Here is a 23,563-nt window from a genome sequence, read left to right as displayed (position 1 = left end):
GTTTGAGGAGCTGCAGGCTCCAAGGACCCAAACCAGGTCTGCCAGGCTTCCTCACAGCCATATTTGAATTATTAAACGGGATATGTGAAAAGCAAAACCTTGTGTGTGGAAAACAGATGGTGAGTTATTTATGAGGAGCAGCCTCCATCCACCCCATCTACCTGGGGCAGTATATTTGCCTTCTCCCACGTGTCTCCTCAGCTATGTGCCACCATTTCTCCCCTTCAGCTGTTTCCTGTTCTCTCATTGTCTTGTCAGTGCCCTGCTTCTTTCCTTTCCTCCAGGGTGTTGACATAGTTCCCTCCTGCACTCCCTCCTCCTCTTCATCTCTGCCTGTCCCACCCCACCCCGAAGGCAGCCTGAGAACAGTTTTGGCCCCAGACCCAGATGGGAAGCTGTGGACCTGGGCTGTGGTCATGGTTTCTCCTATATGTCACCAGGGAGGGTCCAGCTTTTGATGTGCCCTGGGCAGAATGAATCGTTTCTTCCTCACTGTTAGTGAAATAAATCATGAGAAAACATCCCCAAAAGGCTGAAGTGCTTATATAAATGTCGGCATTTCTATCATGCTGAATTATCATTGTAGTAATAATAGATAAAGTGACTCTAGAACAGAAGGTCCGTGACTCTGGGCTGTGTTGCTTTGGAGCTGACCGAGTGGCAGCTGCTCCGCTAGGAACTCATACCAGCTTTGATAAGTGGCCATTCCAGGCATGGTATGACAGGATTCTGAGCCATAGTTTTGTATCCAGAAAACCCAGAGGAAGGACAACCAAATAATAGGCAGTGAATTCTTATATTGTAAAATCAGAGCATGTGGGGAAGGAAGGAAGGTGCTTATGTCAGTAAAACACCCAGCCCCGAGTCTCCCTAGTTAGCTGGGCTGTGGCTCAACCAGTTATTCCTGTTCATAAGAACAGTTTGGGGCAGAAAAATGGCCATGGCCTGGGGCCACATGGCAGGGCAGACTTCATGCTTACTTCACAACCTGGTTTAGCCAGTACTTCATGTCTGTGGTACCAGAGGCCCATTCATTTTGTTGGCACAGATACCCCAGATTGCCTTTTTATTCACACTGGAGCTTTATTTCAGGAACATTCTTTTCTGATCAAATTCATACTCATCAATGCAACAGTTATTCATTGAGCACCTAACCATATGCTCAGCACCGTCCTAGTCCCTGGAGCTACAAGCGTGGACAGACAGACAAAACCCCTGCTCTCATGGAGATGCCATCCAAATGTGTATGAATGATCTTTCAAGTGGCAAACAACAGGCTAGGCCACCACAAAACACTAGCAGAGTCAAATACCAATCCTCACACTTGATTTCCCTGTCAGAGTCCTCTCCTAGTTCAGAGAGGCAAGGACGCGGTTGGGAAGGGGCCTTGTGGAATCTGGAGGAGAAAAATGGGTAGCAGCCACTGTTGTTGGGCTTCAGCTTCCTGAGTTTTCCTCATGATTGATAGAGTGGGATTAGCATGTGGGCAAGATGCAGCCTTTGTGGCAACAAAGATATATTCAAGGGAGACTGTAGCGGGTACATGTAGAAACAGGATCCAAGGGAGACTGTAGCGGGTACATGTAGAAACAGGATCCAGTGACCTTTCTGAGGAAAGCGAGTTGTCTTGTTCTAGGTACTAATAAACCGTGGGTAATGAGATCCCCTGTAGAGGAAAAGAGAGAATCTGGACTTGGGGATTTGGTGCTTAAATGATAGCCTAGACCAGTGCTGCTGAATAGAACTTTATGTAATGATAGAAATGTTCTGCACTGTCTGATACATAGCCACTAGCCAGTAGCACAGGCTTAGACGAAAGCCTTTGGGAGAGTGATTTTCTTGCATATTTTATCATGAATGTCTTCAGATGCAGTCAACCTGAGATGCAAGAGAAAGGTACTTTTGTTATTCCCCTCCCCAGCACTCTTACAGCAAACCCCCTCCCAACAACAGGGCTCCTTTTCTAGTCCCTAGCTTCTAATTTAAAATCAGCTTAAAAAATCTGCCTCCACTGTCCCCATTGGGATTGGACATCAACAGGAAGCATGGCACCGTTTAGTGGTGCTGATGACGCCAGATTCTTTGTGTTAATAGCTTGTACATTAGGAGTAAGCTTTATGACTCATTACGATATTAGAATTTTCCAGGACATGTTTGGCATAAGCAATAGCTAGGTGTCATTTCCGCTGATTCCCACGCAGGTGCTCATCAATCATGTTAGATGAATTAGGAGTTCTCAAATTTAACAGTATTAAAAAATTGGTTTTTACAAACCTTTTCTTAGTTAGTCAAAAAGGCCATTTTTGCTTTTTCCATGGCTTTTTAATTTGTTTTTGAATAGTCACCAAAAGAAAGGCTCTAAGAAGAGCTTTCCTTTCCCTGATGGCTGTGCTGTACTAAGCAGTTGCTCTGTTGCAGATGGACAATGCGCAGGACCTGCTTTCCTTCGGTGGTCTTCAAGTGGTGATCAATGGGCTGAACAGCACAGAGCCCCTCGTGAAGGAATATGCTGCGTTTGTGCTGGGGGCTGCCTTTTCCAGGTGAGCAGTGTAATGGACATCCCATTGGCCAGAATTGCTTGGCCTGATCTGCTTGGAAGAAGGGTACACTTGAATGTGCCTGTTTCTACTGACATTTCAGTGTAATCTCAATGAAACTAGAGTAAAATTTGATTCTGCCTTTATTCCAAGTAGATAGGAATTTTTACCCATGTTGTCACCATCTGTTACTCTCTCTTCCCCCATCTTATGTATATGGACATTTAATAACACATCTTAGGTCACATTCTCCGTTTTATTCAAAGCTCATAAAAAGTTAGACCAACTATAAATAGTAGAGAGGGAGGGGGATAAACAAGAGTAGATAGAGTAGATCTTTTGGCAGTAAAGCTACATCTAGTAATGATAAATGATGAGCCTGAACAAGGGGGTGCTTTCAGGGAGGAATGTGTCTTGCCCTAGTTGTCTGGAACCAATGTACATGTGGTCAGGTTATCGCACTCTCTAGGTTGGGAATTGTTGAGAATTTTGGTTAGTCTGGCTTGTGATGGAAGACTGATAGGGCAAGAGGAGTGGGGAGGTAGCATCTCAAAAGAGTAGATGCCAAAAGAGATGTAGGTACCACATCATTCTACACCGCCTGCAAAGGTCAAGATGTCTGCATGCTGCAATTGGCTGTTGGAGCTATTGTTCCTCCCAGTTTTGAAAATCTGCTGTTAGGACCATTTGTGCCTTGAAAACAGGAACAAATATTCCGATTCTTGCTGCAAGGGCATGGGTGGAGGCTATTAGATGCTTAGATGCAGGTCACGATGTTACAGGAGAAAAGCTATTCTGAACATATTTACCATTATAGGCTTTGTTTCTAAAAGATTTCCTTTGTGCTTTATCTGTGCTTGTTTTTTAAATCAGAATTTCAGTCTGATGCTCTCTCACTCTGACAGGAATTCAGCATATTTTCTTAGTAAGTTGAAGGGCAGAGCTGGGAAAGCTGGAGGAGTTGTTCCGTGAGGAGAGGCACTGCCGGCCTTTGTTTCTCTTATCACCACTCTGCCTGGATCTTCAAGCCGGGGCTCCCTGTGTTGGTGGTGTTGACAGTCAAGGCTCTGGCCTCCAGGGCAACTCCACCTCCCTTGGTCTCACCTCCCAGAGCCAGAGTCTCCCAGGAAGCCCAGGGAAATCTCCTCCTGTGCAGCCACTGGAAAGATGGAAAATCTGCATATTTGATGTTAGTAGCTGTGGTTTCAGTCATGAGGAAGTCCAGGAAATCCAGGGTCTTAGCCTTATAAGACTTTAGAGACTTGAGAACTTACTAAAGCTCACTTTTTATTTCTCAGGCCAGAAAAGAACTAAATCCAACATTATTAACCTCTCTCCAGACCCTTTTTGGAAATCTTTGCCTTACTCCCGAGTACTTTTATTCTACCTTTAATATTAACAAATTATCCTATACGTCCCTTGCCATTGCTTCTGGAAATACATTTCTTGGGGGGAAACTGTGTAGCATTTTCATGTCATATCCTAGTTAAAGGGGACTAATTAAGTGACTTGAGAAACATGCGTTGGGCTTGCTTTGCAGACCCGTAACTCACCAAGGGACTGTGCCAATGTGTGGTATTATTAAGACTTTTCTGTGATTGTATTAGCTTAAGACCATGTTAACATTTATGCAGCATCAACTAAAATTTAAATAGAGATAAATATAAAATATTGCAATTTAGTGTTTTGGTGGCAAGCAAACTGCTGTATTCAGAATGTTCTAGCTGGGTTTTTGATGGCTCACTGGAGGGCTGTTACCGTGACAGCACGGTATGGAGCCAGAGCTTTTGGAAGCCAACAGCAGGCTCCCAAACACTGTGGAAATGTCAATGTTTTCTGCAAAGAGGAACCTGATGCAAGGTAAGGATATTTCTACACGGAGAGGTAGGTTTCAGTACTCTAGTCTGATATTCATCATTTACTCTTCATGTCTTAAGTATTGGCTCTGCATCTCTCTAACCACTTCTAGTATACAGGTGTGTATACACCTGCCACACATGTGCACAAACACACAACACAGTGATGGGATGAGCTTGCTGTTTATCAAGAGGGTGTTCAGCAGGTAGTGAGCACTCTGGAATCATGGACTCCCAGCACTGGGGATAGTATCTGGAAGATACTCTTTCTAGTTTTCTGCTGATGGGCAAGAATACTGCTAAGTGAGTCCAGATGTTTGGGTATTTAGGAGGATTAGGCAGACCCCTGGACCTACAGTCAATCTAGTTTCAAGTTTAGTTTCTGCCATTTCCTATCTGTGTGCCCATGGGCAACCTTTCTAAGCCTCACCTTTTTCTTTTGTTAACAGGGAACATTAATAGGTGTTCTCTGCATTTCATAAAGTTGAGTGAGTGTCAAATAATATACAATGACCTGTGAAAATGGTTGTAAAGCACCTGTCAGTGACAAGGTGGTATCAACATCATCCCCCTCATCGGGATGTGTCCTTTATACTATGAGTTTCTGCTATAGAAATTCTTATTTCTTTTCTTTCTACAATAAAAACTTTTATCCTCCTCATTTTCTCTTCTGTTAAGATGCTTATATTCTACCATGTATCTCTTGGTACTAATCTTTTTTTTTTTTTTTTTGAGGCAGGGTCTCATTCTTTCGCTCAGGCTGGAGTACAGTGGCCCGATCTCGGCTCACTGCAACCTCCGCCTCCTGGGCTCAGGTGATCCTTCCACCTCAGCCACCTCTGTAGCTGGGACTACAGGTATGCAGCACCACACCTGGCTAATTTTTATAATTTTTGTAGAGACAAGGTTTCACCATGTTGTCCAGGCCAGTCTCGAACTCCTGGGCTCAAGCATTCTGTCTGTGTTGGCCTCCCAAAGTACTGGGCTTACAGGCGTGAGCCACTGTGTCCGGTCTCTTATTGCTAATCTGCTGCTTCATTGAGGGTATTTATTTGCCTGCTTGGGTTAATTGCTTAATAAGGTTTCCATATACATTTGTGTGGATGAAGAGATCTATTTCCTGGTGTTAAACATGAAGCAATTATTCCGAGATCAAGAAGAGTTCATGTAAATGTAACTGACATGACTCCTAAATGTTACATGGTCACTGAAATAAAGTTTATTTAAATATTATTCACACTTATATATGGGTCACACACGTTCATCTTCCTCTGTTTGTTGCACACATATAAGGCAGGTCAAGCTCTTACATAATAAGATACGCAGGGGTAGGGGTGCTGGTGCTTTTAGCAGCTTCATCTTTTTATGGTTTTTCTTTTGTCTCAAACCTGCTTTCTCCTTCTTCAAGTAAAGTACTTTCATTGGCCTTTCTGTGATGTGATTTAATCTCATGATGGCACTTGTGTGTGTCTGTCTGCAGTCTGACCTACCAGGAGTCTCTGGAGTTCCAGACAAGTCATTTGTGTTTCTGTATAAGGGGAGTCTCGAAAAGGCTTTGTGAAATTTAGAGGCCAGGCAGCCTTCTGTAATCTGGTTTTGGTTCTTAGCAAACTGGCCACCTGCTTTTGTTTTCCTCTTAGCTGCCTATATATCTCTTTTACCTCATAGCTGTCAGGAGTTAAACTATCAAGTAACTAGTATGCTTGCCTCATGTAACACTGGCTTTGCTGTTCTTATGCCCCTGCCTTAGTCACCTGTGGAGTCCTATATCCTTCTTTAATAACCCATATTCTCATCTGCACATGTATGAATTATTATGCAATTACATGGGCTTATAAGCATTCATGTTTGCAGGACTTTTGAACTTTCCACAGTTTGCAGGATGTCATGGAACTGAAACCAGCACAAAAAGGATGTACATGTGCCATTAGTCATAGTGAGATTATGTACTCTTAAAATGGATCCCCAGAACAGGATTCTGTTCTTCCCCCTTTATCCTTGGCATCTTCCTTGGAACCTCCTTGGCAGATTTTGGGTTATATATATCCCTTTATAAAATGAATGTGTTCCCCTCCCCCAACCTTGTCCCCTCTCATCTCATGCTTTGTTGGCTCTCTTAATTTCCTCAGTTGTACTCTTCCTGCTGAGCGTTTACCAATTAATTTTAACTATTTGGACCTGGGTGCGATGGCTTACGCCCATAATCCCAGCACTTTGGAAGGCCGAGGCAGGTGGATTGCTTGAGCCAGGGTTCAAGACCAACCTGGGCAACATGGTGAAACCTTGTCTCTACAAAAAATACAAAAATTAGCTGGGCATGGTAGCATGTGCCTGTGGTCCCAGCTGTGCTACTCGGGAGGCTGAGGTGGGAGGATTGCTTGAACTTAGAAAGTCAAGGCTGCAGTGAGCCATGATCATACCATTGTACTTCAACCTAGGTGACCAAGTGAGGCCCTGTCGGAAAAAAAAAAAAAAGAGTAGACAGAAAGGAATACAGATGAATGCACATGAGCATTAAATTAATGTACTTGAAACTACTATTCCTACAATCTGGTTTCTGTCCGTACCATCCTGGAAATTTTTCAAGAGTACTTTGTCATCATTGGCATCTTTTTGGTAGTCAAAATGTTGGCCGCTGCTTTCCTTAGGGAACTTTACCTCTTGGCTGCCATGTCATTATAGTCCCTTGGTTTGGGGATGACTGTAATTAATCATGCACTCCCCTTTTCCTTTTTTGGCAACATCATCATCTTAACTATCTTCTGTTAATAATTGTAGCTATTCACAAAGATTCCTCCAGCCTTGTCCTCCTCCTCTCTTTTCATTTTCTCCCGTAATGGTCCTATCTATTCCTGTGATTTCAAATCCAGCCTCACTGTGGATGACTCCAGTGTCTACATTTAAGTCCAGCCTTTTTCCTGTGGTCTTCTCCTACATTTCTACCACACTGTCTCATTGCACCTCAGACTCAAGAAAGTGGAACTCATTATTGTCTCACAAACTAGATTTTTCCTCCCACATTCTCTTTTTATCTGTTCTTGGCATTGTGATTATTGTAGTTCTCCAAACTTGAAACTTTTGAGTGATATTTGAGTCTACTTCCTGCTTCACTTTCTCATTAACTTGGTGAACAAGTCCTGTGAATTTTAATTTCTACTATTGTTGTCTACTAGACAGTCATTCCCCATTTTTCTGGTGTTTAAGGTTTTTAGAGACAGGGTCTCATTGTGTTGCCCAGGCTGGAGTGCAGGGGCTCTTCACAGGTGTGAACATAGAGTACTACAACTCAAACTCCTGGGCTCGAGCAGTCTTCTTGCCCCAGCTTTCTGAGTGGCTGGGATTACAGGTGTGCGTCAGTGTGCCCGGTCTCTCCCTTTTTCATCTACTAAGGAACCTCGATAATGTGAGGGCAGCAATATGTTCAGGCAAAAGGTTCCCTTCTCCAGTTCTAGGAAATGAGCCATGAATGGTCTAAAGCAAGCCTGGAAATCCAATTCTCTATGAATGTGTGTTAGTTTAGAGATGGCCATGTGACCCAGTTCTGACCAATGAGACATAAAGAGATATTTGCTTGGAAGCCTCTGGGAAGGATTTTGTTATAATAAGATAGTAAGGAGACCCTTCCCACTTCTTCCTGCCTTAACTGCAGCTGTCTTGGAGCTGCAGCAGCTGCCTTGGACCAGTGAGGTGAGAAGCACACGAACAAAAAGCCAACATGCTGAGGAGGATAATAGAGGGGAAAGACAGGAGGAGGAAACTGGGTTATTTATGATGCAGTTTAGCCACTTTCATGATTTTGGAACCATCTACTTCCAGATTTTTCTTATGAGAGGTAATGAAATGTCTTTGTTTTTTAAAATCAGTGTTAATCATTATTCCATTACTTGCAACTGAACATATATTCATATTGATATGAATTCATTTGGATATTTCCAAAATCCCTCTCAGATCTTTTAAATTAAAAAAAAAAAAACTTCTTGATCTTCATAGCATTCACCTCAATTTGTGCTTAAATATCTGGTTAGTTACCTGTTTATTGTTAATATCCCTTGTTAGATAGTACTTAGGGGATAAGATCCCTTTTTTATCTTTATCCTGCTATCTCTCTAATGTATAGCATAGGACCTAGTATTGGGTGGATGCTCAGGAAATAATTATTGAATGAATACATGAAAAACAAAGGAATAAATTGATATCTTGGAAATGAATTGTTTTTCAGAGAACATTGGAGGCTGAGTGGACAGTGCTGTTTATATTATTAATGATGTAATCATGGATGATTCAGATACTGCACCTTGACCCTTTAAAATCTAAGGCCATGGAAATGAGTGTATAGCCCCACTGGCTGAAGTCCCAGAAAATAGGTTGGAGATTGGGATGAGGTCACATGCTGGAGATGCCAATGTTTGAATAGAAGTTCAAATGTGACCCCTAAGACTTGTCTGACCTCTTGTCTCTAGTAGCTAATTTTTCCACACTCTTATAGCGACAGGAGTGGTGCTCAAGCCTTTTGCATGTGATAAACTGATTAGCATATTAACTGAGATTGGCCTAGGAAATTGGATAGTCGTAGCTCTCTTAAGCTACATTCAAAGTCTGATTACTTTTTTCAAATGGCAAATAATGACAAATGGAAAATGACCTCTGACTCTGACCAGCTGTCCTGAGTACTACAGAAACTAAGCCTTCATTCTGGGGAGGGAGGCACCACTTTGCATAATACACTTGTCCCTTTAGCATTTCGGTTGAATTTGTCTTTGTGATGATGTGCCCTGCCTTGTTCACATCCTCTATGTGGCTGCCTTCAGATTTTTTCAGTACTCTCACCTTCTTAATTTCTTCCCTACATAACTCTCAGCACACAAAGTTCTTTGTTTTATCTTCATCTTTATTAGCATTTGTTGTTGGACCCCTAAACTGACTCTTTTTTTTTTTTTTTTTTGGAGACGAAGTTTCACTCTTGTTGCCTGGGCTGGAGGGCAATGGCGCGACCTTGGCTCACTGCAACCTCTGCCTCCTGGGTCCAAGTGATTCTCTTGCCTCAGCCTCCCAAGTAGCTGGGATTACAGGTGCATGCCACCACTCCCGGCTAATTTTGTATTTTTAATAGAGATGGGGTTTCTTCATGTTTGTCAGGCTGGTCTCGAACTCCCGACCTCAAGTGATCCGCCCGCCTTGGCCTCCCAAAGTGCTGGGAAAACTGACTCTTTAAAACATCTGCTTCTCTGTTGTAAGCCAGTTCTTTCATCTATTTCCCACCAAATCGAAGGCTTCTTGAGCATGGGAACTGGTACTCAAATCTGTAGTGCTCACAGCACCTTATAGTGGGTAAGCTTCATGTGGCTGCTTTGAACATAAATGGTCTAACACAAAAATTGAAGTCACCAAAAATTGGTGGGAGAAAGCAAGCCACCAAGAGCAAGGAGTCTTTAAATTTTTTCTATGCTTCGATTTTGTTTGATTTTTCTTCCAGTGAGTATGTATTATTTTTGTAATTAAAATTTAAATAGTGAGTGATGAAACAAAGCAAAACAGCACTGGGAGACTTCTCAATCAATCACATGGCGTGTTTCCTAAGAAATTCTCTTAGTTCAAATACCTGAAGATACTGTATTAAATATTTAAACATTTCTTTAAATGCTTAATTCAGCCAATAAACTATAGAACCACTGCTCTATGTAACTGCAGGGGAATTTAATAAAGTCATATTCTTTATGTGGTAGCCCTGTAAGAAAGTGAGAGAAATTCTAAAGCAAATATAATGGAAAGCTCAAATCCTAAGAGATATAAAACACTGAAACTGACAGCTGACCTGGGAACATTTGCTATTCCCTAGTGGCTGTGAGCTCTTGGTTTCAACAGGAATCATAATTTAGGGGACAAGAGACAAAGCTTAGGGGCCATGAAATAATTAGAAAAGTGAAAATCTTCCACTCAAAAGGAATTATTAGGGCAAATTGGCTTTGAGTGGAAGGGAGAAATATGCCCGCAGATCTTCAGTCTGTTTCCTAAGGAAACTGAGTCTGACATGCCTTCTGAAAACAGTATAACCCCACATAGGAAGCAATCTTTTTTTTTTTTTTGAGACGGAGTCTTGCTCTGTGCCCCAGGCTGGAGTGCAGTGGCACGAGTGGCGCGATCTCGGCTCACTGCAAGCTCTGCCCCCCGGGTTCACGCCATTCTACTGCCTCAGCCTCCTGAGTAGCTGGGACTACAGGTGCCCGCCACCACACCCGGCTAGTTTTTTGTATCTTTTTTAGTAGAGACGGGGTTTCACGGTGCTAGCCGGGATGGTCTCGATCTCCTGACCTCGTGATCCGCCCGCCTCGGCCTCCCAAAGTGCTGGGATTACAGGCTTGAGCCACCGCGCCCGGCCAGGAAGCAATCTTGATAGAAAATCTAATCTGAATTTGAACATACTTGTAGATCTGACTTCCAATTTAAGGGAAATATTGGGGACAGGCGATATGTTCAATGATATAATAGACTTGCAATCAGCAGAGACCAGACTGTGGAAAACTGTAGAGCGGGCAAACTACTGGATTTTTCACAAAATAAGATACAAGAGAAAAAAATAAAGAGATGGGATGAAACCCATAAATTAAAAGATATTTAAGATGAATATCAACCAATTACAGTTACAATGTATGTATTTTTTGTTTTATTTTTTGAGACAGGATCTTGCTGTATCACCCAAGCCTAGAGTGCGGTGGTGCAAACACGGCTCACTGCAGACTCAGTCTCCTGCCTCAGCCTCCCATCTAGCTGAGACCACAGGCGTATACTCCATGCCTGAATAGTTTTTATTTTTTATTGTTTTCTAGAGACAGGTTCTTACTTTGTTGCCCAGGTTGATCTCAAACTCCTGGGCTTGAGTGATCCTCCCACCTTGGCCTTCCAAAGTGTTTGTATTACAGGTGTGAGCCACCATGCCGGAGCTCTGTGATATATTTAGATCTTGACCAAATCAGCAATCTGCAAAAAAAGAAAAAAGAAAAAATCATGAGATAATTGGGAACTTTTAAACAATTACTTGGTATTTGGTAATATTAAGGATAATATTAAATTTTTGGTGTGAAAATGGTATTGTTTTGTTTTTGTAAAAAAGAGCCTTTTTAGAGAAGAAGCATGCTGAAAAATTTATGGGTAAAAGATAGGATGTCAGGCCAGGCACAGTGGCTTGTGCCTGTAATCCCAGCACTTTGGTCTCCCATCCAAGTACTAACCAGTCCCAACCTTGCTTAGCTCCAAGATCAGATGAGATCAGGCACGTTCAGGGTAGCGTGGTGATAGATAATCAAAGCACTTTGGGAGGCCAAAGTGAGAGGATCGCTTGAGCCCAGGAGTTCAAGACCAGCCTGGGCAACATAAGGAGACCCCATCTCTACAAAGAAATATTTTAATTTAGCTGGGTCTGGTGGTGTGTTTCTGTGGTCCCAGCTACTCAGAAGGCTGAGGTGGGAGGACTGCGTGAGCATGGGAGGTTGAGGCTGCAGTGAGCCATGATCAGGCCATCGCACTCTAGCCTGGGCAACAGAGCGAGACCCCATCTCAGAAAACAACAACAACAACAACCAAAGATAGGATGTCTCCATTGTGCTTTATTTTTTGATCTGAGGAGGTGGGTAGGTGGCTGAATCGGGGTATAGATAAAAATAGTACTAGCTATGACTTCATAATTTTGAAAGCTGAGTGCAGAGTCCATGGAGATTATTATACCATTCTCTGTATTTTAGTATATACATGAAGATTTCCGTGAGAAAAATTTTTTAAAACATAGTTTGAAATTGACAGAATTTCCAGGTTACTGGTAGATGCAGAAACAAATCCTCTTTGGAGGAACTTACATCCAGGCCTCAGAGCATCCCCACAAACAAAAATCTTCCAACGATCACGAGCTCACAACCAAAATATCACAAAGCACATGAAAAATAAGGCACTATAAGTTAAAGACAGCAGAGACAAATAATCAGACTTTTAAAACTATAGCTAGATGGGGTGCAGTGGCTCACACTTGTAATCACAGCACTTTGGGAGGCTGAGGCAGGAGGATCGCTTGAAGCCAAGAGCTTGAGACCAGCCTGGGCAACAAAGCGAGATATGTCTCTATTAATAGTTTTTTAAAATAAATGCAAATTAAAAAAATTATAGGTAGTGAAATTCACAGAAAACAAAATATGAAATAATTATTTTAATATGCTGAAATAAGATTTTATCAAAAATATGGGCTAAAAACAATATGCTATCAAAAGTGACAATGGACAGATTTGAAAATGATGAAAAATTAACTTCTTTTAAATTAAAATAATTTTTTTTAACTTGGCAGATAAAATTATATGTATTTATTTTGTAAAACATGTATGTAAAATATATATACATTCTGGAATGACTAATCTTGCTCACAGTTACCATTTTTGTGGTGAGAGCACTTAACATCCCTCCCTCAGCATTTTTTAGAAATACAGTGTATTGTTATTAACTGCAGTCACCCTGCTATGATAGAGCTCTTGGACTTGATCCTCCTGTCCATCTGAAATTTTGTATCCTTTGACCAACATCTCAATACTCCCCTGCCCCAGCAACCACCCCAGCCCTTGGTAACTACCATTCTACTCTACTTTTATGAAGTAAATTTTTTTAGATTCCACATATATGCGGGATTATGCAATACTTGTCTTTCTTTGCCTGGCTTATGTCACTTAACATAATGTCCTCTAGCTTCATTTGTGTTGTCACAAATGGCAATTTTTCTTTATTTTTTTTCTGGCTGAATAATATTCCATTGTTTATGTATATCACATTTTCTTTATCCATTTATCCATTAATGAACAGTTAGGCTGATTCACAAAATAGAACTTCTTTTTTTTTTTTTTTTTTTTGAGACGGAGTCTCACGCTGTTGCCCAGGCTGGAGTGCAGTGGCGCGCTCTCGGCTCACTGCAAGCTCCGCCTCCCGGGTTCCCGCCATTCTCCTGCCTCAGCCTCCTGAGTAGCTGGGACTACAGGCGCCCGCCACCGTGCCCGGCTAATTTTTTGTATTTTTAGTAGAGACGGGGTTTCACTGTGGTCTCGATCTCCTGACCTTGTGATCCGCCCGCCTCGGCCTCCCAAAGTGCTGGGATTACAGGCTTGAGCCACCGCGCCCGGCCTCTAAAATAGAACTTCTTGAAGTTGAAAATCTAATTGCAGTTAGGAATTCAGTAGACAAGGTAAATAGCTGGTCAGACACAGCTGAAGAGTAATTAAGTAAACTAGAGTATAGAATTGAAGAAATTACCTAAAGTGCAGCATAGACAGAAAAATGAAAAAGAGGTTAAGAGATGTGAAGATTTGAATATAAAGGTCTCACATGAGTTTCAGAAGAATAAAGAGAATATGTGTGAGATAGGCTTTATTTTAAGAGGTTTGGCTGATACTTTTCTAAACCTCTTTAAATTGATGAAAGACATGAATTCTGATTCAGGAAATCCACTGAATCCCATGCACGATGATTCAGAAGATAATCCATTTTTGGTAACATAGTGAAACCACAGAAAGATTGGGTTATAAAAACAGAGGCCAGGTACAGTGGCTCAATCACACCTGTAATCTCACCACTTCCCAAGGCTGGGGTGGAAGGATCGCTTGAGGCCAGGAATTCAAGACCAGCCTGGGAAACATAACAAGACCCTATCTCAAAAACTAATAATAATAATTAAAAATTAAAGCAGGCAAATAGTAATGAAGACAGATTAGCTGCAAAGTACCAGGAGTGGGGAAAGAGGGAAGACAGTGCTTTTGGTATTCTTAGCCTAGTTGCTTGGCCTGACACTGGGTTCTGTCTGACATAATTTTCATCAGTTCTTCACAGCAGTTTCCTCCACAGTTCCATTGCCTACAACATTCCTCTCTTGGTGTTCCACTCACATCCCGTTAGACATCTGGATTCAAGGAAAAATCCACTATGCTTCCCAAAGTTGGAGTTATTTCAGGTCTGCCTGTTTTCTCATTAAGGGCCTGTTGAATGGCTGAGGTTATAAAAAGAGTATAATTCATCTCTTGGAGCAAAGAGAAGAGTGGAACTACAGAGACTGGCAAGGAGGCCACCAGCCAGCAATGGGCTTCCCTTATTGTTCCGAAAGTTCTTACTTTCTTACCTCCTACCAGGTTTCAGTTTCTCTCTCTCTGTTTTTATTTTTAATGTCCTTCTTGGTTTTTGCAGAGAATATACATGCTCATCATAAAATATTTAAATGATACAGGAGACATCGTCATCTGTCATGACAGTGTGAGGAGCTTTGTTGACCCACTTCTAGTAAAACTTGTGTATGTTCTTTAAAAATTAGTCTTTGGGAATAGTCCCAAGGGCAAATAGTAAATAAACATCTGCTTACGGAAATTCATGACATTTGGTGTGAAAGGTGGGAGTCTGTGTTATCTGACATAAGACATCTCCCTCATTGCCTGCTTCCAGCTTGGTGAGGTGGAGATGCCATTCCAAAGTGCTGCAGCCAGGCACCCAGAGCTCCCTTTCCCCCCAGTCCAAGGGCTTGCTTCCCAGAAGGAGCAGACTGTTAACATTTCTCTCCTGACCCTTGCTACCTGTTGCTGAGGCCAAGTCCCCAGCAAGTTCATTTGAGAGTTTGGGAGTTGGGGGGTGGGAGAGTCCCTTCCTCAGCCCATCTCCTGCTTGTAGAATGGAAGCTCTATCTTGGATCTTGGCTGTGGCACGCAGAATACTGGAGTCCTAGTTGCCTTTCCGCAGCTCCTGAGATGGTGGTTCCATGTGATGAAGGGCCTTAGGCTGCTGTCCCCCAACTCACTGAGTACTCAGAACCTTGTTATTGTTTCTACCTCTAGCTCCAGGGTCCTAACTCAGAAGTTTTGCCTGAGGGAGAAGCAGTTCATAAAACAGCTCCTAATCTCTTCCCAAAGGAACTGACTGCATTTGCAACAGAGCCTGCAGAGGTTCAAACCTAAGGACACTTTGAAGAACTTTGGAGGTGGTGGTGAAATGAAACTGGGAGGAGATTCATGGATGTAGCATCAGAATCAAACTATAGGTGGGCTAGTTTGCAGGAGGGAACTGGGGAGTAAGCCAGTTGGAAGGAGCCCTCCTAGGATCAGAAGAAATATCAAACAGGGACCTCAGCAACTATTCCTTCAAAGGGGGCAACGTTGATTTGATTCATTTGTGGAGCAATTTGTGCCCTAGGACATTGTTGAAAACAATAGAGCTCTTTATGTTTCAGGGATTAACCTTCTGTTTTGCAAATCTTTTCCCAAATGTGTATTTCTCTTCATCCTTATTTATGATACTTTTCTATATGGAAGTTTAAAATATTTATTTAGAAAAAATGGATACTTATTATTTTATGGTTTCTGTTTTTTATGAGATACTTAGTAAAGCCTTTTCTGCAATGAGTATTTTTTCTTCATATTATTTCAAAAATATGAAATATTTCAAAGAGGAGTCCAGAAAATCTTATGCTCACTACCCAGATTTAATAAACTAAAATTTGTTATATTTGCTTCAGATTTTTTAAAGAAATAAGATATTAGATATCATTGATGACCCTTTCATGATCCTTTATATTTCCCTTTGTTCTCCCCCAGAGGTAACCACTGTTCTGAATTTGGTGTGCATCATATCTTTTTTGTTTTTTTTTTTTGAGGCGGTTCTCACTTTTGTTACCCAGGCTGGAATGCGGTGGCACAATCTCAGTTCACTGCAGCCCGACTTCCTGGGTTCAAACAATCCTCTTGCCCCAGTCCCCCAGGTAGCTGGGACTACAGGTGAGTGCCACCACACCTGGGTAATTTTTATATTTTTTGTAGAGACAGGGTTTCACCGTGTTGCCCAGGCTGGTCTCAAACTCCTGAGCTCAAGTAATGGGCCTGCCTTAGCCTACTAAAGTCCTAAGATTACAGCCATAAGCCATCACTCCTGGCCTATTGTATCTATTCTTTATAGTTTGTTATATATATCTGTCTTCATTGTATCCCCCCTCCTGCATACACACACACAGAAACTGTTTTAGTAGTTTTCTATGTTGTTACATGTAGCTCTGTGTACATTTTCTGTTTAGCATCCCACTATTTGAAAACCTTTGTTAAGGAACATTTAGATTGATGCCAATTTTTTGCTATTACACACAATGTTGGTTACATATGCAAGTATGTCCCTAGGATACATGCCTTAAAGTAGAATTGCTAGGTCATATGCATACTTTCAGTACCACTAGATAATGCCAAATTGTTTTCCAAAGTGGTTGCTAGTGGAAATAAACCACTGTGTTTCAGAAAACTCATACTGTGTTTGAGGGTTCCTATTTCTCCATATCCTTGTCAATGTTTCGTATTAAGAGTTTCTATTTTTTGCCAATTTGTGGGTATAGTATAGTATGACATTCTTCTTTTGAATTTACTCTTTCCTGACTACTATATAAATTATTTCCCCCCCACACACACACATACAATTGGAATTACACGATACAGATTTTTTGGTTTGGATTACATATGTTTTTGTGTTTTCAATACAACCATCTTTTTAAATTGCCTCTTAATATCTTTTGCCTGTTTTTTCCCATAGAGTCTTTTGTTTATTTTTTAGTTGGCATTTACATATTATATATATAATCTGGGTACTTATATATTTTATATGTATTTTCATGAATTATATATAGTCTGAATACTGTCTTTTTTCAATTATATGCATAGCAAATATAATCTTGTGTGTGGCTGGTCATTTCACATTGCTTATGTTGCATTTGTTACAGACATTTTAAAGTATTTTTAGAAAGTCAGAATTATCCCTCTTTTTCTTGAAGTTTATGCTCTGTGTGTTTTAAGAAGTCTTTCCTTGAGGTATAGAGATATTTGCCTATATTAACTTCTGAGAGTATAAAGTTTTGATGGGTTTTTATTTTAATATTTATTTTTATGTATGCTGTGAGATATAGATTTAATTTTAGTTTTTGTCATGTGGCCATCTAGTTGTTCTGGCATTATGTACTGAAGAGTCTATCTTCTCCCCAGTGAAATATAATGGTTTCTCTACTATATACTAAATTATCTTATTTGTATTGGTTTGTATTCTGCTCCATTGTTCTCTTTTTCTATCCTTGCACCAATCTCTTATTATTTTAATTACTGTAGCTTTATATGTTTTGACATCAAGTAGAACAAAACCTTCATCCTTATTCATATTTAAAATTGCCTTGGATCAGGGATGCAAGGATGGTTCAACATATGCAAATCAATAAATGTGATATGTCACATTAACAGAATCAAGAACAACCACATGAGCATTTCAATGGATGCTGAAAAAGCAGTGAAATTTAACATCCCTTTGTGATAAAGATACAAACTGGCTATAGAAGGAACATGCCTCATAATAATAAAGGCCATGTATGACAGACATGGCAGACAGCTAAGATTATACTGAACAGGGCAAAATGGAAAACTTTTCCTGCAAGATCAGGAAGAAGACAAAGATGCCTACTTACATCACTTTTATTCAACAGAATACTGGAAGTCCTGGCCAGAGCAATTAGGCAAGAGAGAAAAATAAAGGGCATCCAAATTGGAAAGGAAGGAACAGTTTAGACAATGTGAACTTTTTTCTTTTTCTGAGACTCACTCTGTCACCCAGGCTGGAGTGCTGTGGTGCAATCATGGTGCACTGCAGTCTTGACCTGCTGGGCTCAAGCAATCTTCCCACCTTAGCCTTCCAAACAACGTGATCTTCTACTTAGAAAAATCTAAAGACTCCACCAAAAAAAAACTGTTAGAACTGATAAATGATTTCAGTAAAATGGCAGTATATAAAATCAACATATAGAACCAGTAGCATTTATTCTTTATTATTATTTTAGAGACAGGGTCTCTGTTGCCCATGCTGGAGTGCAATGGTGCAGTCATAGCTCCCTATATAACCTCAGGGCTGAAACAATCCTCCTGCCTCCACCTCAGTAGCTAGGACTGCAGGTGTGCTCTACCATGCCTGGTTAATGTTTTCATTTTTTTACACAGATAGGGTCTCGCTGCGTTGCCCAGAATGGTCTTGAACTCCTTGAGGACTGCTTGAGGCCAAGAGTTTAAGACCATCCTGGGCAACGTGCCTTGGCCTCCCAAAGCTTTGAGATTACAGGCTTGGCCATCGTTTCCAGCCAATAGCCTTTCTATATACTGACAGTGAACAATCTGGAAAAGAAGAAAACACTTCCATTTACAGCAGCTACGAAGAATACCTAGGAATCAATTTAACAAAAGAAGTGAAAGATCTATAAAAGGAAAACTATAAAACACTGATGGAAAAACTTGAATTGGATATGATATAGTGTGGATATTTATCCCCTCCAAATCTCATGTTGAAAGGTAGTCCTCGGCCAGGCCAGTGGTTCACCCCTGTAATCCCAGCATTTTGGGAGGCCAAGGTGGGCATTTCACCTGAGGCAAGGAGTTTGAGACCAGCCTGGCCAACATAGTGAAACCCCATCTCCACTGAAAATACAAAAATTAGCTGGGTGTGATGGCAGGCACCTGTAATCCCAGCTACTCTGGAGGCTGAGGCAGGAGAATCACTTGAACCGGGGAGGCAGAGGTTACAGTGAGCTGAGATTGTGCCATTGCACGCCAGCCTGGGCAACAAGAGTGAAACTCTGTCTCAAAAACAAACAAAAAGGTAATCCTCTGCATCCTACTTTATTCATGAGGGAAAAACAAAAAAGAAAGATAATTCCCAGTATTAGAGGTAGGGTCTGGTGGGAGATAATTCAATCATAGGGGGCAGATCCCTTGTGAATGGTTTAGCACCACTTCCTTGGTGATAAGTGAGTTCTCCCTCAGTTAGTTCACGTGAGATCTGGTTGTTTAAAAGTCTGGGACTGCTCCCTTCTCCCACTGTCGCCGTGTGAGACACTTGTTCCTGCTTTGCCTTATATCATGATTATAAACTTCCTGAGGCCCTTACCAGAATCAGATGCCAACACCATGCTTTCTGTACAGCTTGGAGTACCATAAGCCAAAATAAAACCTCTTTTCTTTGTAAATTACCCAGCCTCAGCTGAGCACGGTGACTCACGCTTATAATCCCAGCACTTTGGGAGGCTGATGTAGGCAGATGACTTGAACCTGAGAGTTTGAGACCAGTGTGGGCAACATGGCAAAACCCCATCTCTACAAAAAATACAAAAATGTGCCACTTGTGGTGGTGCATGCCTGTGGTCCCAGCTACTCAGGAGGATCACTGGAGCCTGGGGAGATTGAAGCCACAGTGAGCTGTGATCACACCACTGCCCTCCATCCAGCCTGAGTAACAGAGTGAGACCCTGCCTCAAAATAAATAGATAAATAAGTAAAAATTACCCAGCTTCAGATATTTCTTTATAGCAGCATAAAAACAGTTTAATACAGGACACACAAAAATGGAAAGTTTCCATGCTCATGGATAGGACTAATTAATATTGGTAAAATGATAATAGTACCCAAAGCAATTTACAGATTCAGTGCAATCCCTATCAAAATACCAATGAAATTCTTCAGAGAAATAAAAGCAACAATTCTAAAATTTACATGGAACTACAAAAGACCCCAAATAGCCAAAGCAATCCTCAGCAGAAAGAACAAAGCTGGAAGTGTCACACCACCTCACTCAAAATATAGTACAAAGTTGGCCGGGCACAGTGGCTTATGCCGGTAATCCCAGCAGTTTGGGAGGCCAAGGCAGGTGGATCATTTGAGGTCAGGAGTTCAAGACCAGTCTGGCCAACCTGGTGAAACCCCATCTCTGCTAAAAATACAAAAATTAGCCAGGCGTGGTGGTGCACGCCTGTAGTCCCAGCTATTTGGGAGGCTGAGGTGGGAGAATTGCTTGAACCCTGGAGGTGGAGATTGTCATGCACCAAGATCATGCCACTGCACTCCAGCCTAGGTGACAGAGCACTCTGTTTCAAAGAAAGCAAACAAACACCTGCAAAGCTGTAGTGACCATATCAGCATGGCACTGGCCAAAAAAAAAAAACAACAACAACAACAAAAAAAAAACCGACACAAAGACCAATGGAACAGAACCCAGAACCCAGATGTAAATCCACATGTTTACAGCCAACTCATTTTTAACAAAGGCACCAAGAACATCCAATGGGCAAAGGACAGTCTCTTCAATAAATGGTGCTGTAAAAACAGGATAACCATATGCAGAAGAATGAAACTGGACCTCTATCTCTCACTGTATGCAAAAAAAAAAAAAAAAAAAAAAAAATCAAATGGGTTATAGACTTAGGTCTAAGACCTGAAATTATGAAACTACTAGAATAAATATTGAGGGCCAGGTGCGGCAGCTCACACTTGTAATTCCAGCTTTTGGGGAGCCCAAGACAGGAGGATCGCTTGAGGCCAGGAGTTTGATACCAGCCTGGGCAACAGAGTGAGACCCCTTCTCTATAAAAAATGAAACTAGCTGGGCACAGTGGTGCATTCCTGTAGTCTCAGCTACTCGGGAAGCTGAGGCAGGAGGATTCCTTGAGCCCTGGAGTTCAAGATTATAGTGAGTTGTGATCATGCTGCTGTGTTCCAGCTGTGGTGACAGAGCAAGATAATTGTCTGAAAAGAAAAGAAAAGATTGGGGAAAGGCTCCAGGACATTGTTCTGGGCAAAGATTTTTTTGTGTAAGACCTCAAAAGCACAGGCAACCAAAGCAAAAATAGACAGATTACATCAAGCTAAAAATCTTCTGCACAGGCTGGCATGGTGGCTCACATCTGTAATCCCAGCACTTTGGGAGGTCAAGGTGGGCGGATCACAAGGTCAAGAGATCAAGACCATCCTGGCCAGCATGGTGAAACCCCATCTCTACTGAAAATACAAACATTAGCTGGGTGTGGTGGTGCGCTCCTGTAGTTCCAGCTACTCAGGAGGCTGAGGCAGAAGAATTGCTTGAACCCGGGAGGTAGAGATCGCAGTGAGCTGAGATTGCACCATTGCACTCCAGCCTGGCGACAGAGTGAGACTCTGTCTCAAAAAAAAACAAAAAAACAAAAAAACTTCTGCACAGCAAAGAAAACAACCAACAAAGTGGAGAGACAACCCACAGAACGGAATAAAATGTTTGCAAACTATCCATCTGACAAAGGTTTAATAAACAGAAAATATAAGGGGCTCGAACAACTCAATAGCAAAAAAAATCTGATTGAAAATGAGCGAAAGATCTGAACAGACATTTCTCAAAAGAAGACATACACATGGCTAATAGGTATATGAAAAGATGCTCAGCTTCACTAGTCATCAGATAAATGCAAATTAAAATCACAATGAGATATCATCTCACTCCAGTTTAAATGGCTTTTATCAAAGAGACAGGGAGTAATGGATGCTGGTGAGGATGTAGAGAAGGGGGAACCTTTGTACACTGTTGGTAGGAATGCAAATTAGTACAGCCACTATGGAAAACTGTATGAAGTTTCCTCAGAAAACTAAAATTAGCACTACAATGTAATCCAGCAATTCTGCTGGGTGTATGTCCAAAAGAAAGGAAGTAAATATATCAAAGAAATCACTGTATATTCATGTTTGTTGCAGCACTATTCACAATACCTGAAATACGGAATCAACAAAAATGCCCATCAGTGGATTAATGGATAAAGAAAATGTGACACATACACACAATAAAAAGCCTTTAATATGCAGCAACATGGGTGGAATTGGAGGTCATTATGTTAAGTGAAATAAGCCAAGTACAGAAAGACAAATATCACATGTTCTCACTTACATATAGTAGATAAAAATGTGGATCTCATAAAGAGAGAGCAGATTGGTGGTAACCAGAGGCTAGGAAAAGTACAGGAAAGAAGAGATGAAGAGAGGTTGGTTAATATGTACAAATACACAGTTTGATAGAAACAACAGCTCCATTGTTTGCTAGATCAGTAGGGTGACTATAGTTTACAATAATCTATTGTGTAATACATTTCAAAATAACTGGAATGTAATTTGAATATTTCTAGCATAAAGAAAAGACAAGGCGGGGTGTGGTGGCTCACGCCTGTAATCCCAGCACTTTGGGAGGCCAAGACGGGTGGATCACCTGAGGTCAGGAGTTTGAGATCAGCCTGACCAACATGGAGAAACCCTGTCTCTACTAAAAATTCAAAATTAGCTGGGCGTGGTGGTGCATGCCTGTAATCCCAGCTATTCGGGAGGCTGAGGCAGAATTGCTTGAACCTGGGAGGCGGAGGTTGTGGTGAGCCGAGATCGTGCCATTGCACTCCAGCCTGGGCAACAAGAGCAAAACTCTGTCTCCAAAAAAAAAAAAAAAAAAAAAACAACAAAAGGGCAAATATTTAAGGTGATAGATATCCCAATTATACTGATTTGATATTTACAAATTATATGAATGTATTAAATATCACATGTATCCCATGCATGCCTGTGTTCATTATAGCACTATTCACAATAGCAAAGACATGGAATCAACCCAAATGCCCATCAGTGATAGACTGGATAAAGAAAATGTGATACATATGCAGCTGTAAAAAGGAACAAGATCATGTCCTTTGCAGGACATGAATGGAGCTCGAAGCCATTATCCTCAGCAAACTAATGCAAAAGCAGAAAACCAAACACCACATATTCTCACTTAAAAGTAGGAGCTGAACAATGAGAACACATGGACACAGGGAGAGGAACAACACACACTGGAACCTGTTGGGGTGGTGCGCTGGGGGGCAAGAGGTGGGAGAGCATCAGGATAAATAGCTAATGCATGCAGGGCTTAATACCTAGGTGATGGGTTGATAGGTGCTGCAAACCACCATGGCACATGTTTACCTTTGTAACAAACTTGCATGTCCTGTACATGTATCCCGGAAATTAAATTTATTAAAAAGTTACATGTATCCCCAAAATATGTACATCTATTATTTATTAACTTAAATATTGCCTTGGATATTTTTGGCCCTTTACTCTTCCATATGGATTTTAGGCATACTCTGTGAGGCTCAACAAAACACTGGATATTTAAGTTAGAATGCAGTAAACGTATAGATTAATTTATGAGAATTAACATATTTATAAAATGTGTTTCTGTCCATGAACATGATATATATTTCCAGTTTGATGGTCTCACATCTTTTAATAAAACATCATAATTTTTTCCATATAGGTAGTGAATCTCTTTTGTTATGCCTAACTA

General features: G+C 41.2%; 1 protein-coding gene across 6 annotated transcripts in view; it reads left to right on the top strand.

Annotated features, from left to right (window-relative positions):
• The window catches only part of SIL1 (SIL1 nucleotide exchange factor), a 241,414-nt gene that overhangs the window by 170,780 nt on the left and 47,071 nt on the right, over window positions 1-23,563 (top strand). For all 6 annotated transcript variants that reach the window (XM_015140990.3, XM_077937084.1, XM_001114098.5 and 3 more), the window contains one exon: window positions 2,419-2,540. In XM_015140990.3, coding sequence (XP_014996476.2) covers window positions 2,419-2,540 — 122 coding nt within the window. The remainder of the gene's footprint in view (window positions 1-2,418; window positions 2,541-23,563) is intronic.

Source organism: Macaca mulatta, chromosome 6, assembly GCF_049350105.2.
Source record: "Macaca mulatta isolate MMU2019108-1 chromosome 6, T2T-MMU8v2.0, whole genome shotgun sequence".
Taxonomy (NCBI): Eukaryota; Metazoa; Chordata; class Mammalia; order Primates; family Cercopithecidae; genus Macaca; species Macaca mulatta.
This window is presented reverse-complemented; position numbering and strand designations above follow the sequence as displayed.